The sequence below is a fragment of the Jatropha curcas genome, chromosome 10 (genome assembly GCF_041381405.1).
Source record: "Jatropha curcas cultivar XTBG-Jc1 chromosome 10, XTBG_Jcur_1.0, whole genome shotgun sequence".
Classification (NCBI taxonomy): domain Eukaryota; kingdom Viridiplantae; phylum Streptophyta; class Magnoliopsida; order Malpighiales; family Euphorbiaceae; genus Jatropha; species Jatropha curcas.
In genome coordinates, this window is record NC_143160.1 from 5,225,229 (window position 1) to 5,237,925 (window position 12,697).

General features: G+C 34.3%; 1 protein-coding gene across 2 annotated transcripts in view; it reads left to right on the forward strand.

The window, feature by feature from the left end:
• ATM (Serine/Threonine-kinase ATM-like protein) overlaps positions 1–12,697 on the forward strand; it is a 38,088-nt gene that overhangs the window by 12,384 nt on the left and 13,007 nt on the right. For both annotated transcript variants that reach the window (XR_002285134.3, XM_012224674.4), the window contains exons 21-49: positions 172–781; positions 868–939; positions 1,067–1,225; positions 1,461–1,586; positions 2,015–2,142; positions 2,523–2,679; positions 2,798–2,844; positions 2,920–2,983; positions 3,208–3,282; positions 3,396–3,515; positions 3,607–3,792; positions 4,671–4,792; positions 4,882–4,951; positions 5,041–5,168; positions 5,990–6,131; positions 6,213–6,353; positions 6,485–6,583; positions 6,703–6,749; positions 6,966–7,158; positions 7,244–7,465; positions 8,359–8,430; positions 9,334–9,403; positions 9,590–9,707; positions 9,797–9,920; positions 10,488–10,625; positions 11,049–11,159; positions 11,647–11,694; positions 11,809–11,913; positions 12,150–12,236. Coding sequence is in view for 1 of the 2 variants with exons in the window: in XM_012224674.4 (XP_012080064.1) it covers positions 172–781; positions 868–939; positions 1,067–1,225; positions 1,461–1,586; positions 2,015–2,142; positions 2,523–2,679; positions 2,798–2,844; positions 2,920–2,983; positions 3,208–3,282; positions 3,396–3,515; positions 3,607–3,792; positions 4,671–4,792; positions 4,882–4,951; positions 5,041–5,168; positions 5,990–6,131; positions 6,213–6,353; positions 6,485–6,583; positions 6,703–6,749; positions 6,966–7,158; positions 7,244–7,465; positions 8,359–8,430; positions 9,334–9,403; positions 9,590–9,707; positions 9,797–9,920; positions 10,488–10,625; positions 11,049–11,159; positions 11,647–11,694; positions 11,809–11,913; positions 12,150–12,236 (3,781 nt within the window). In the remaining variant the exon portion in view is untranslated. The remainder of the gene's footprint in view (positions 1–171; positions 782–867; positions 940–1,066; positions 1,226–1,460; positions 1,587–2,014; positions 2,143–2,522; positions 2,680–2,797; positions 2,845–2,919; positions 2,984–3,207; positions 3,283–3,395; positions 3,516–3,606; positions 3,793–4,670; positions 4,793–4,881; positions 4,952–5,040; positions 5,169–5,989; positions 6,132–6,212; positions 6,354–6,484; positions 6,584–6,702; positions 6,750–6,965; positions 7,159–7,243; positions 7,466–8,358; positions 8,431–9,333; positions 9,404–9,589; positions 9,708–9,796; positions 9,921–10,487; positions 10,626–11,048; positions 11,160–11,646; positions 11,695–11,808; positions 11,914–12,149; positions 12,237–12,697) is intronic.

The following is a 12,697-nucleotide window of genomic DNA, read 5'->3' on the forward strand; positions in this document are numbered from 1 at the left end:
GGTAGATTTATATTTTTTAACCTTATTACATTGGTGTTAACTATGCAGTTGAAGATTTCTTACTTGGATTCTTATTACTTGATGCTTATTCATCAATAACATCTAATTTTGCTCCTCTTATTTCTTCTATTTTTTTTTTACTTTAATTTATTCCCTTTTTTTACCTTACAGGAAAAGAGAAGAAATATTACCCTTTCTCACCAAAATGGGCCAGTATTTACTAGAATTGCTAGATCATGCTGTTATTGTAATTAAAGAAAATGGCAACGACTTCCAATCTCTTGGTTGTTCAAGCTCTAGTTCTGACTGCAATTCAAAAGACAATATTTTAGCTTCATTTAGAAGCCTTCTCTTCTCTCTAATCTTTGTCAAAGGGGGAGATGAAAATTCTTTGGACCCTGTACTTTATGGTGCTATAATTCAAAATATAGAGAGGCTTTTGCAGGCACTTGCTGAACTATATGAACGATTTGCTGAAAGTGCACAAAATTCTCATTCTGACTTGACGATGTCTTCACATTCATCTGATGCTTCCTTTCAAATATCTTGCCCACTAGATAGCAATAGAAGTAGGATTGTGGACATGGATTTAGATGTGAATGAAGATACAAATAATGTGGATATTCTGAATTTTGGTGGCAGAATTACTAGTGGTATATCCTTTTCTATGGTTAGCTGGAAGTTGGGAATGGTTTCAATTATTTCAGGTTTTTTCTCAGTCATAGATTTTGTCACTTGGGATATCCTTCTTGAACTTATGAGAAAAGAATGTGACACAAAGGTATATTGCTTAACTTTTCTATATGTTAGTTTTCCCTGAGTTTTATATACTAATGGATCTGTTGTTTTTGTAATTCATTTCCTCAGGTCTATGACCGGGTTCTTTACTATTTGTGTCAACATCCAGACTGGTCCTCTTCTGCAAAGATTATGGACTTGGTAACAGATAGTTGAAGTTTTGATTAGTTTTTGTGCGGAACGTGCTGTTTGTAGCATTTGCAAGTTATTTTTGATCAGTTAGTGTATTATACTCCTTTTTCTTTTTATTGTGTTTAAAAATTTTTAGGTCAAAACAATGCATAACATGATGGAGATACGAGTTAGTGTCAAACTTGATTGTGCTAGTATGCTTGCTGCTGGTCAAAGATTGATCTGTACCTTGCTATCCTTGGATGCTGTTGGAAAGGCTGCTGACAAAAAGTCAACTGTAAAAGAATATGATCCTGTACTTACAATTTTCTTTTGTACTTTTTTAAAGTGTTCCTTTTTTTTTTTTTTTTTTTTTTTGTGGGATTGAGTTGAAAATTTGAAATCTTGATTCTTTGTTTCTATATATGATTATTTATACTCATTTTCAATTTATGCAGAGTCTATCTATTATATAAAAGTACTGCGGTATACAAGTTTGGATGTGGTTAATCTTATGCAGAATTATAAATTTATGTTGTTTTTCTTTCCAGATTTTGATAAGTCTTGGAAATTTACTTAGCAAAGTTGCAGAATTTGGTCTTCTTGACTGGATGGGACGGGCTAAGCTAATTGAGTGCATTTGTGATCTTCTCTTACTCAGTCCTCAAGTTGGACAGGTAATTACTGTTAGATATAAATAAAGGGATCCATTACATTTGTCAATAGCAAATATGAAGCGTGATGAACAGGTGCAAGGCGAACTAGACTATCGGGTATCTGGGGGGAGGGAGGAATGTGTATGTTTTTGAAAAAACATAATAATATTTAGGGGAGAAAAATGGAATTCTCAAAAGCTCGCCCAACCATATGGATAGATCCATCGCAGCAGAATGAAAGTTTAAATGAGCTGATGGATAAAATCTTAGAATTTGCTGGATTTGTATATGTTAGGATAGTGCCATAATTCACGTGTCATCAGATAATTCTTTCATGCCACACCTTTCTTGTTCTCCCACAAATTCTAATATATGCTCTGTTTGTGTATCTGTTGATTATTCGTTGTACTCATTTAGTTCTATCACTTGCTTGTTGTGATGTATTACAGACAATGATAGAAAGGTTATTCTTACTCCTTCAAGATCCTGAATTTCGAGTAAGATTTTCTCTGGCTCAGCGAATTGGTGTTCTTTTTGAAACATGGGACGGCCATGAGGAACTTTTCCAAGATATCTGGTGAGTTTCACTTTGAATTATGGTAATATCTTCATATGGTCATATGAGTTTCTCTTCGTATAGAAGTACAAGTTTCTCGTTTCAGTTGGATAAGTTGTATGATTAACATATTAAATATAGTGATGCTTCCACCATCATTTTGGATTAAGATTATTATGTCAAATTTAGTTAAGTAGGAATTTTTTTTTTTATCTTTCTTAGTTTCAAGCAAATACTGATAATTTTGTTAAAGAATAGTTTGTCTTCTTTTCTCCCTATAAAACATAATGCATTTTTTTCTTTGTTCACCTTTTTCCGGAATCTGAATTTCAATATTGTTTGTGACTTTGTTACTTAATATGAGTTGTCTTTTTTTTTTTTTTTTTTGGCTGTTTTCCCAGTTCAAACTTTGGTATCACAATGGTGCTCCACTCGAAAGGAAAACTTGTTAGTGCTAAAGAGGTCCTAGGTGCTGGTCCTCAGCCACGCCCAAGAATAGAAACTGTTATTATTACTCTCATGCATGTTGCTCTGCATAGTGATAAAACAGAGTTGGAGGTACTCATATTACCTGTTTTGTGTAGTCTAATAACAAGTTTAATTTCTTTTGACCTAATAAATTTGCAAGTTAATTAGCAGTTTAAAAGGCATTGTTGTTTTGATGTGGCACATGCAGGCCATTTTTATGATATGTGTGGTTGCTGCTATTGACCCTTGTCATAGGTACTATATTTCACTATCTTATCCAATTTGAACTAATGCCAGTTAGTTTATTTAACCATTGACCTTTTGCTCCAGGGAGTTGGTCAATGCAGTAATTGATAACCTATCAAGGCAGCTCCAATATGCAACTAGGTTCAAGGTTATGATTATAGTACTTTCTTTTGAATATTGAATGGATTTATAATGTTAAATTTTTAAGGATATATCTATTATATTCCAGTGGACGCTTCTCTCAATATTCTTTAAGTTCATCACCCTCTTTTTTACTAACTCAATTGAATCCTTGAGCTGTATTGCTTGATTGTTCATGGATGTTTACTCTTTTGATACAAGTTTGCCTGGCTCTATTGTTTTTGACTGCAGTACTTGGAGGAACTTATTGGAACAATTCTTTTTTTCTGGGTTGCTTGTGGTGTTAGCCTAGTTTCTCTTGTCGAGGTAATCTATTCACTTGATCATTAATGACCCCCTCCATTTGTCACTCCCAGCACATTAATATGCTATATGTAGTTAACATTTCGCCTCTCCATTTAACGAGTGTTCTTTTGCAGATAAGGCAACTTTTTGTGCCTGATGCAGAGCCTGGTTATTTCATGCAATACTGTTTCCATTGGCTTCTTCCAGCTTTAGTTTTGCATGAGGACAACTCCAACATGAATTGGGTGGCTGAGGTAGGAGACATGCAATTTGGTATTTCTGTCTGTTGGCTTATGACTCTCTCATATTTATGTGGTATCAGCTAATATATCTGTTTGAATGCAGGTTGCTTCTCAATCTTTGGCTGTTCTAATTAGAAACAACTTTGTACCAATATTTTCAGTCTGTATGGTATTGCATTGTAGTAAGAGACCTGGTTCAGATAAGGCAGCTTTGGTGCTTCAGAGTTCAATTTTGCATTTTGCTGAGATATCCGAGAATGAAAGAGACAAGCTCATAAAGAAACATATGGTGTGGATTTTATACTTTCAAAGATAACCAACTATTTTTTAAGGCATTATACTCTTGTGGGTTAATTGCATGTAGTTGTTTTTGAGCATGCCTTCTATGTCTTTGTGTACTTAACTATGTCTCTGTTTCTACCTCTTGGAGTGTTTGACGTTGAGCAAAAATGTGACTTCAGCAAGGAACGTGCCACCTCTTATTGTTGCTCTTCAACTTACCTATTGATATGTGTTTCTATCTAATTTACAGCTAGTTTGTTTCAAATGGGCAGTTCCTTGGAATGAATTGCACTTGTGAAATTTTTGAAGTATATCATACTTTAGGATACTTTAGAGTTATGTTGACCTTTTAGAGCTCTGTTTGGTACTTTTTACATTTTTTTTACCTTTTTCTATTCTATAAATAAGAAGCAAATACTAATGTCTGGCTAGAAAACAATAAAAAAAATTTGTGAAGAAAAATTTAATTCCTTATACGATAGCCTTTTCATATCTCACGTGAAGCAAAATCCATATAAATACTCTCTTTTTATTACATTTGTCTATGCGAAAAAATTGTAACTTTTAGATATTACTTATTATGAAGCAAAAAGTAAAAGACAAGAAATGAGAGCAAGCTAACTAAGCATAGTCTATATCTTGATTATGTTCAGGGAATAAAGCATGGATGTTGATATAAGAGCACTATGGACATAATTCCTTCTTGGAATTCTGTGCCATTTGGCTTGTGCTTGTCACCGTCTTGCATCTAATTTGTGCAAATTCATGTTTTTCTGTTTTGGTTCATTGCTTGTTGACAAATTGATCTTTCCATTTCTTCTTAATTCTCTGAATTGACTAGTTCATTGTAATGTAATGTAATTTCCCTTATCTGCATATATGTAGGTATCTATTGTGAGCCACATACTGTCCCTTACTTCTTGTGCATCAGATCCTGAAGTCCCTTTCTTTTCCAAAGATATGGTTGCACGTGCAGTTCAAACAGTTGTTGATGGATTTTTGGAAATGTATGCTACCTTCTTATTGCTTCAATTTTATTTTCTACTGCTCTCTAGACCATTTTTATGAAGAGGAAAATGTTTCTTGTTGAATGTAGGGAGGATTATCCTACAGGTGTAGCTGTTCTCGACAAGATTAACATTTTTCGGGCAGATAGAGTTTTCATGGTGATTGTGTGTTTTTTTTGTTGTTTTTTAGTTCAATTGTTGTAGTATTCCCTCGTTTGATTACTTGTTTATTTCTTGTGATCATGCAGTTTATAGTAGAAATGCATTATAGAATAGCAGCAGCGATTCATCATAGGCATAAATGTCATAGGTTGGCAAGTATTGAGGTCCTCATCGACATTCTTGGGCACAGAGCTGCTGTTTCAAGCACTTTGAAGTGTGTATTCTATCCTTGTTCTGTAGGATTACCTGATAAAATTTGGTTTATTGGAATAATATGTGCTGAGATTTAATCTGGAATATTTGTTGATTACATTTTCAGTTCAATATGCACAAGGCTTGTGTAAAATTAAGCATGGCGGCATTTTGGTCCTAAAGAACTTGTTTATTCTGTTTTGTTTGGGTTTTGGGATCAGTTTTAGAAACTTAGGAAAAATTTCAGTAACTTAAATTCTATTTCTATATATTTAATTATTGTCTGTAAAGGTTAGGATTTTCCTGGAAATTGCTTCTCTATAAAAAAAAGTAGGGGGAAGGCTGGAAAAGATGGATGACTCTTCCCTCACCCTCACAGTTTTTGGGAGCCTTGTGCTCTGTGGACACAATCTTAAATCACGAGATATTGGTTGAAAAATCGTGTATCCCAGAATGAATATAGATGTTACTCTCCATCTTTGTGGTTTGTCGAGAAAATCTTCTTTGGGAATTTTAAACATCCCAATGTGGATATCTAATGAATACTGTGGAAGGATTATCCTCTCTTAGGCAAATGTTTCGTGCTTGCTTGTGTCTCTCTCACTCTTGTTTCTTGCTTTCTCCTTTTGTTTCTTTCCTTGCTCTTATAACTGTAATTTAATGTTTGTTGAATTCCATTACGTTATTTGTAACACTTAAACTGGTTGGTGTTAGTTTGTTGCCCTTATGTATTGAACTTTCTTGGACAGTTAATTTGTTACAGCAAATTGTTTTCTGTGTTTCCTTTTGATCCCATGGAGATATGATGTCTATGTAACTTGTTTTATCTCCGAATTGGCACAGCTACCTTTTCAATTTGATTGGGCAATTTATTGGTTGTCAAGCTTTGCAAGATCAATGTTGTCATGTAATTTCTGCATTGCTCAGAATATTTAAAAGCAACCCATCCAAAGAAGCTGGTAGAGTTCTAGGTGAACAGCTTCAGGTATTTATATGTTCTGACACCATAACATCTTTAGTTCTCTCAGCTTACTTTAACCAAGTTCTCTCTTCGATCTTTGTGTAGTTTCTGGTATCTAAGTTGGTGCCATGTTGCATTCCCTCTGACACTACTGGGGAGCATTCTGGCACTAGATCATCTGCCGTCTTGTCTTTGCTCCTCCAGCTAACTGTGGATTCTGATCCTTCTCTTCATGATTATATTACAGTAGGTTTCTGTGACTTGTTTTTGTTTTGTAAATTTCCTTTCTTAGAAATGAATGTAGGTTTTTCTTTCTTTATTCTCTTGAATTTATTTCTATGAAGTTATGCCTGAACTTTGATAATGCTCTTTGGCAGGAGTTGGAACCTTTCCCGGAGATAGATGTCTTTAATGAGGTTCAGGAGCTCCATCAGAAGTTATGCCAAGCCTACTCTCCAAGGGACCACTTACTGAAGGTACACAACCTTTGACTTTTATGTCATTTGCATAAATATCAATATATACTTAAATCTACTTGTATTCAGTCACTATTTGATTCTATTTTCACATTTCCCCATGTACTGCTCCTTTTCAGTTTGTGAAGAGATCTTGTTATCTTCCACCGAGATTACTTTTATCGAGGTGATTATTTTGAACAGGCTTCTCTGTGCTTATTATATTACTACTACTACTACTTAATTCAAGGTCATTGAGATGACCTTAGACAATGTAGTTACATTCTAATGTCATTAATTACTTTACCTTACATAGTTTGTTACTGTTTTTCTATTTGTTCTTATGGTGATATTATGTTCATGAAAATTGAAGGTTGCACTGAGGTGGTAAGTTTTCTTGCAGTGTCCAGACACTCCACAAGAAGTTGATCATGGGGGAAAATATTCAGCAGGAAAGGAATGCAGAGGACATTGGAAGAGTTATACATTGGCATTCTGATTCTGAAATTGTGAAGGCAGTTTGGACACTAGTTAATATGTGTGGTTCAGATGATGCAATTGGTATTAGACCTTTGGTGTCTGATTTTGTTTCGCGGGTATATAATTGTTTTACAGTTCTGGCCTTTGACATCTTTTAATTTTTCTTGGTTAGGACATCTGATTTCTTGACTTAAACTGCAGGTTGGCATTGGGGATCCACACTGTGTTGTATTCCATCTACCTGGAGAGTCTAATGACATTAATGTTTGCAAATCCATAGCTGAAGACAACCCTACTGAAATCAATTTTGGCATGGAGACTGTTGTATCTGAAGAACTTCTTATAAGACTTTTGAAACTGTTGAAGAAATATCTGATGGATGATTATGTTAGAATAGTTGATTTGACATCACAAACTCTTCGGGTGAGTCTTTGGAGATTTAAATGCCTTTGGCCCTTTATTGTGTTTATCAGGCTCAAGTCTTGATATGCTTGCTTGATTGGTTATCTTGAACATTGAGATCTTGTCAATAACATGGTTATTTTTTTTTGTCTATCTTGAAGTTAAAGTTTTTCTTGCAGTGGATATTTTCTGGTTATACATTTGATTGTTGCACTAGAAATGCTATGTAAATCTTTTTGGATCATAACGATATAGTGTTTATGCACTAAATCCCAATAAACCAACCTGAATGATTAAACAATTTGAATCAAAGTCAAAACAACCCATGAGGTTTCATTTATAGGTAAAAGTCGGCTGTTATAGCTAGATGTAGTGGCCTGAATGTCTTATATAGGGTCTATGGCCTTCAACAAAGCAATTGAATATAAAGTTTGAACAATAAAATGTGTCAAATGGTATTCTAAGTTTATCCGGTGCTATTACTTCATCTTGGATGTAATGCATCCTTTCAGAAGTAAGAAGTTGATGTAAATGCAAGAAAACTATTAACTCTTGTTGCAACTTGAGGTTGCTGATATTTTCTTGTAGACGTCAGAAAAATATGCCTTTTCTTTTAGTATGGTATCATTATTGCATTTAATGAACTTGTCCTGTTGATTTAACTGTATCACTTACGTGTGTGTATCCGTCTATGAAATCAGTTATATGCTTGTTGAACTGTAGATGTCAATAATTTTTTCCCTGCTCGAGTGTTTCTTGTAAAATTTATTTTCTTCCTCAAGATATTTCAAGCTTCAAGTTTTCTTAATATTTAACTGTATTTGTTGAAAGTGCAAAAACATGCTACATCTTCAAATGGGAAGTACATAGAAGGAATTGAAGAAGATTCTTACAGGTTTCTTGTACTAAAACAGGGAATACTTTCAACTGAAAGGGGTCAAAGAGCTATACTGTCATTTGATTATTATGAAAGGTCCCTTATTGAGGTATGCTTATTTTTATTTCATAATAGTCTTACCACTACGCTGAAGTAGATCTTCCTTGTTTTTACCTGGGTGATATCAAAGAAACTGTATTCAGCATTTTGGTTTGGTAGCAGGGAAATCTCTTGCTGGTAGGATGTCCTGCCACTTTAAAAGGTCTATAGGGGCTAGAGTACTCAATATATCCTAATAATAATTTTATAATATTTGGACTGTAATTTTATATTTCTCGTTCTCTTTAGAGCACTAGAGTAGTGGCAATCAGAAGAAGATTTGGATTTGGAAGAGCTTGCTGGTTGTGGGACATGGTGATGTTTTTGGCTTCTACTTGGCCTTATGCTTGTGGAGCTTTAGAGATTCCCTTTGAATTTACCCAACTTTTTTGGAAAGCATCACATTCTTAGATTTTATTTTTTATTTTTGTGATCTTCTTTGCAGTTGTCTTTTGAATTTATAGGAGGATTCCTTGTGCTGCATGTTGTGTTCTCATTTCTTTCTTTCTCATCAATGTTTGCTTCCTTATCAAACAATTTAATAATAATCTTCGTCATTGTTTATTGGGAGAGGCTAAAATGATATTTAGCGTCATTTTTCATGTTTCGGTAGATCACAACCAGTTATTAAGTGCAGAAGTGACACTTTCTTTTTTGTCTTTTATCGCCATTCTCATTTCTGCTAACTGACTTTGTACTGCAGCTGTATTCTTATTTAATTCTTATGGTATCATATGTTATATTCTGCAGCAAATGAGAGCTAGTTTGTCAGGAAATTAATCAAACATGCACATAGGCGTTTATCCTTTTGTTTGGATTTTTTTTTATTTTTCTTATAAGAAAAAAGAATTAATTACAGAAGAATAAATATTATTAGTGTAGAAGATAAAGGCTATTTATGCTTATCTCACAGATTCACTCCAAGGGTGTCAATGTTAAGCTGGTGGAGAAGTTTCTTTTCGATATGGAAAGGAGGTTTAGAGGTAAACGCTGCTAATTTGGAACTCAATTGTTTATGTATTAAAAGATTTTTATGCATATTTGTGCCTGAATTTTGAAGTTATCTCCACATCATACATAGAGTTATTGCTATTCCTATTAGAGCTGGATTTGCTGTGAATTATTGGCTAACCAAATATAAAATGTTATCTTTTTATTGTAATTCTTAGCTGAAGCAACTCCAATAGAGGAGTTTACTGTATGGGAAACGCAAAACAAAACATTTGAGATGTGGATTTGTCCTCTTGTGTACTCGCTTATTGGCTACAGCAATGACGTCATTTTAAGGTAGTATTGTTTCTTGTCTAAAAGCATTGCTTTAGAATGTCATTTTATTTTTCATATTCATATCTTATTATGTATTACCATTTCTTTAGGTTATGTCAAGACATTGTGTTGGTTAAATCTGAAGTTGCCGAGCTTTTGCTGCCAAGTGTTATTGTAGATCTAGCTGGAAGGAAGAATATGGACATTGACTTTCACAAGTTAATATCTTTGCGGGTAACATTCTATAGGACTTTGGGTAAAAAATTCCATTTCTCATTGAATTTTACTTCACTTGTTTTTCTTTAATAATTTTCTGCCATTTTCTAAGATTCAGAGTATCTGATTAATGTTATTATGTATTAGTCATTTTACTGAGTCACCCTCTTTTTTCTACTCACTATTTGCTTTGGGGGGCCAGAAGCCAAATATAGATTCTATAAAAGAATTTACGTTATTATGCTCTATTCTCCCTTTTGCTCCAGCATATAGCTGCTGTCAGTAACTAACTTGCCTGATATGTCCTCCTTGCTTGGTCCCCAAAAACCCAGTGTTATTCCCATTGCTGTCCTCAGCTATCTTGCTTCTTCCAGAGTATACCTTAAAGGGCCTTGGTCCTGGATCAATTCTATCACATAGCTTATCAGAAAACGGTAAAAAGAGTAAAAAATTAGATATTTATTGCCTTGGAATTGACTCTGGTGAAAATTTATTTTTTGTAAAGACTGCCATGTTATTATTGTTCTAATACGCAGTATATTATGCATGCAACTGATATTGTTTAATTATTTAATTAATTTGCAGGTGCAGGAGCGTGTATTGACAGAGTCTAATAAGTTGATAAAATCCATCCAAGTCTTCTTGAAAGCACTTAACAAACTTCGGTTATGCTATGTCTTGGAAAAGTCCTCCTTTTTACCATCCAATCGAGAAAGTCTCAAGGCAAGTGCAAAAGTTGTTCCTCAATTGTTTGTATTTGGTGCATTTCGATTATGATTCAGTTCTTATGATTCTTTTTTCTTCTGAGAATAATTAATGCACCACTTCATGCCCATGCAACACATTTCTTTATTATTTCTGCTTAAATGAGGAAGGATAATGAAGAGGAATTATGGGGAGGCAGGCCTGATCATATTTTTTGCAACATTACTTCTTTTTTCTTGAAAAGCGTAGATCATATAATATTTATTCTTTTAAATAAAAAGATATAATTTCATTTTGTAACAAATAATATCATATTCAACAGTTGATAATCTGATGATAGTGGGTTGACAATATTTAACACTTGCAAAATTATTGATATAATTATTACCTATACAAAATAGGAAATTAATGATTCACAGTCTGTGCAATATTGTTTCACAGAGTGCTAAGCCTTCCAGTTATGGCTCAAAATCCCGTTCTACTGCTGTAAAGGCCAGAGATTCAATAGCTGCATCCAGTTCAATGGCAATGTCAACATCTTCGTGGGAGAAGGTCTGGCTTTTTGGACATGCGTATAATTAATGCTTGCAATTTTACGTTACTTGTGTTCTTCTGGATCATGTTGTAGAATATTTCCTAGTGCTACCTTTCTTTCAAGGTTGGGAAAAAAATAGAATTTTTTTTTCGGCTTTAGCTTATAAGGCAAGGTTCAGGACAAAAGGGCTTCTTTCTTTTGCAAAAAGAGATGACTAGCTAGAGTTTATCACTGAGAAAAGATATATTTTGGTGCTATAATATTAAAGTGTCCAAGACAAAAATATTAGCAGTGTATTGATGATCCAGTAAGGAAAACTACTCATCCATATATGGTTTCTTATTAACAATACCCTAGAAATGGATAAAGAAGGGGTAAGACAGAGCTGAAAGCGACTGGAGGTTTATGCACTTTGCCTAGAAAGTTACATAAATCTGTTAAATTTAATTATGCAGCATGTTTGTGAATTTTTTATTGTTACATTCTGATGGAGAGTTTTTGCAGGTTTATTGGCTAGCCATTGATTACCTCATTGTTGCCAAGTCAGCAATAGTGAGTTATACTTTTTCCATTTTTTTCTTTCTTTTGTTTTGGTTACATTTTTTAAGTTTTCATGCACATCACAGTTTTTAGAACTTCTCTCACATGGATATCTATGCTTGACAGATTTGTGGCTCCTACTTTACCTCTATGATGTATGTGGAGTACTGGTGTGAAGAAAATTTCAATAGCCTTACCCTAGGGAATCCAGATTTTACCCATCTTGAGGTGGTAAGTTAGACTTATGCGCCATATCTTCCATAAATGTCACTCGGGATATAATGATTTAATTTTGTTAGTTATTGGCCTTGGCTCTTTTTTCCGTCATATCATTTTAGAGCAATTAATAGTTCGTTATGGATCTATGCAGTCAATCACCCGCTATAACTAAATGCCAAGTTCATTTGTATCACTGCATTCATTTTCGTTATTTTGTGTTTGTGTTTCCCAATGTCTTTTCTCATCAGTTGCCAGATCACATTGAAGTTCTTGTCTCAGCTGTTACTCAAATCAATGAACCTGACAGCTTATATGGGATAATCCAGTCACACAAGGTTTGTTTAATTTTAGTACTTCATGATAGTTTTATTGGCCTAGTATCATTATCTTGTAGCCTTTGGCATTTGTTGGCGCTACTAAATTTCACTATGCTTATATGCTCCAGGAGTGCTTATGTTGTCCGTATTGGCTGTGTGTGTGTGTGTGTGTGAGAGAGAGAGAGAGAGAGAGAGAGTGCAGAAGGCCAGTTGTGTATTTTAAGTATTGTCCAGTCATCATAGATTGGCTGCACCATCTTTATGTACATAATGGTTGTGCACTGGAGGGAGAAAAAAGGGGTGGGGAGAGAGAGGGAGGAGCATAAAATGCCAGCCTTGTATAAAAGGCGATTGATTGTTCATAGATTTTTCTAGACCAGCTAAACCATATGGAAACACACATATTGCTCAGAGAAAGAGAGTGAGGTCGGTTCAGAATAAAAAAATTGTTAAATTTCTTTGAAAAGATTTATTCTGAA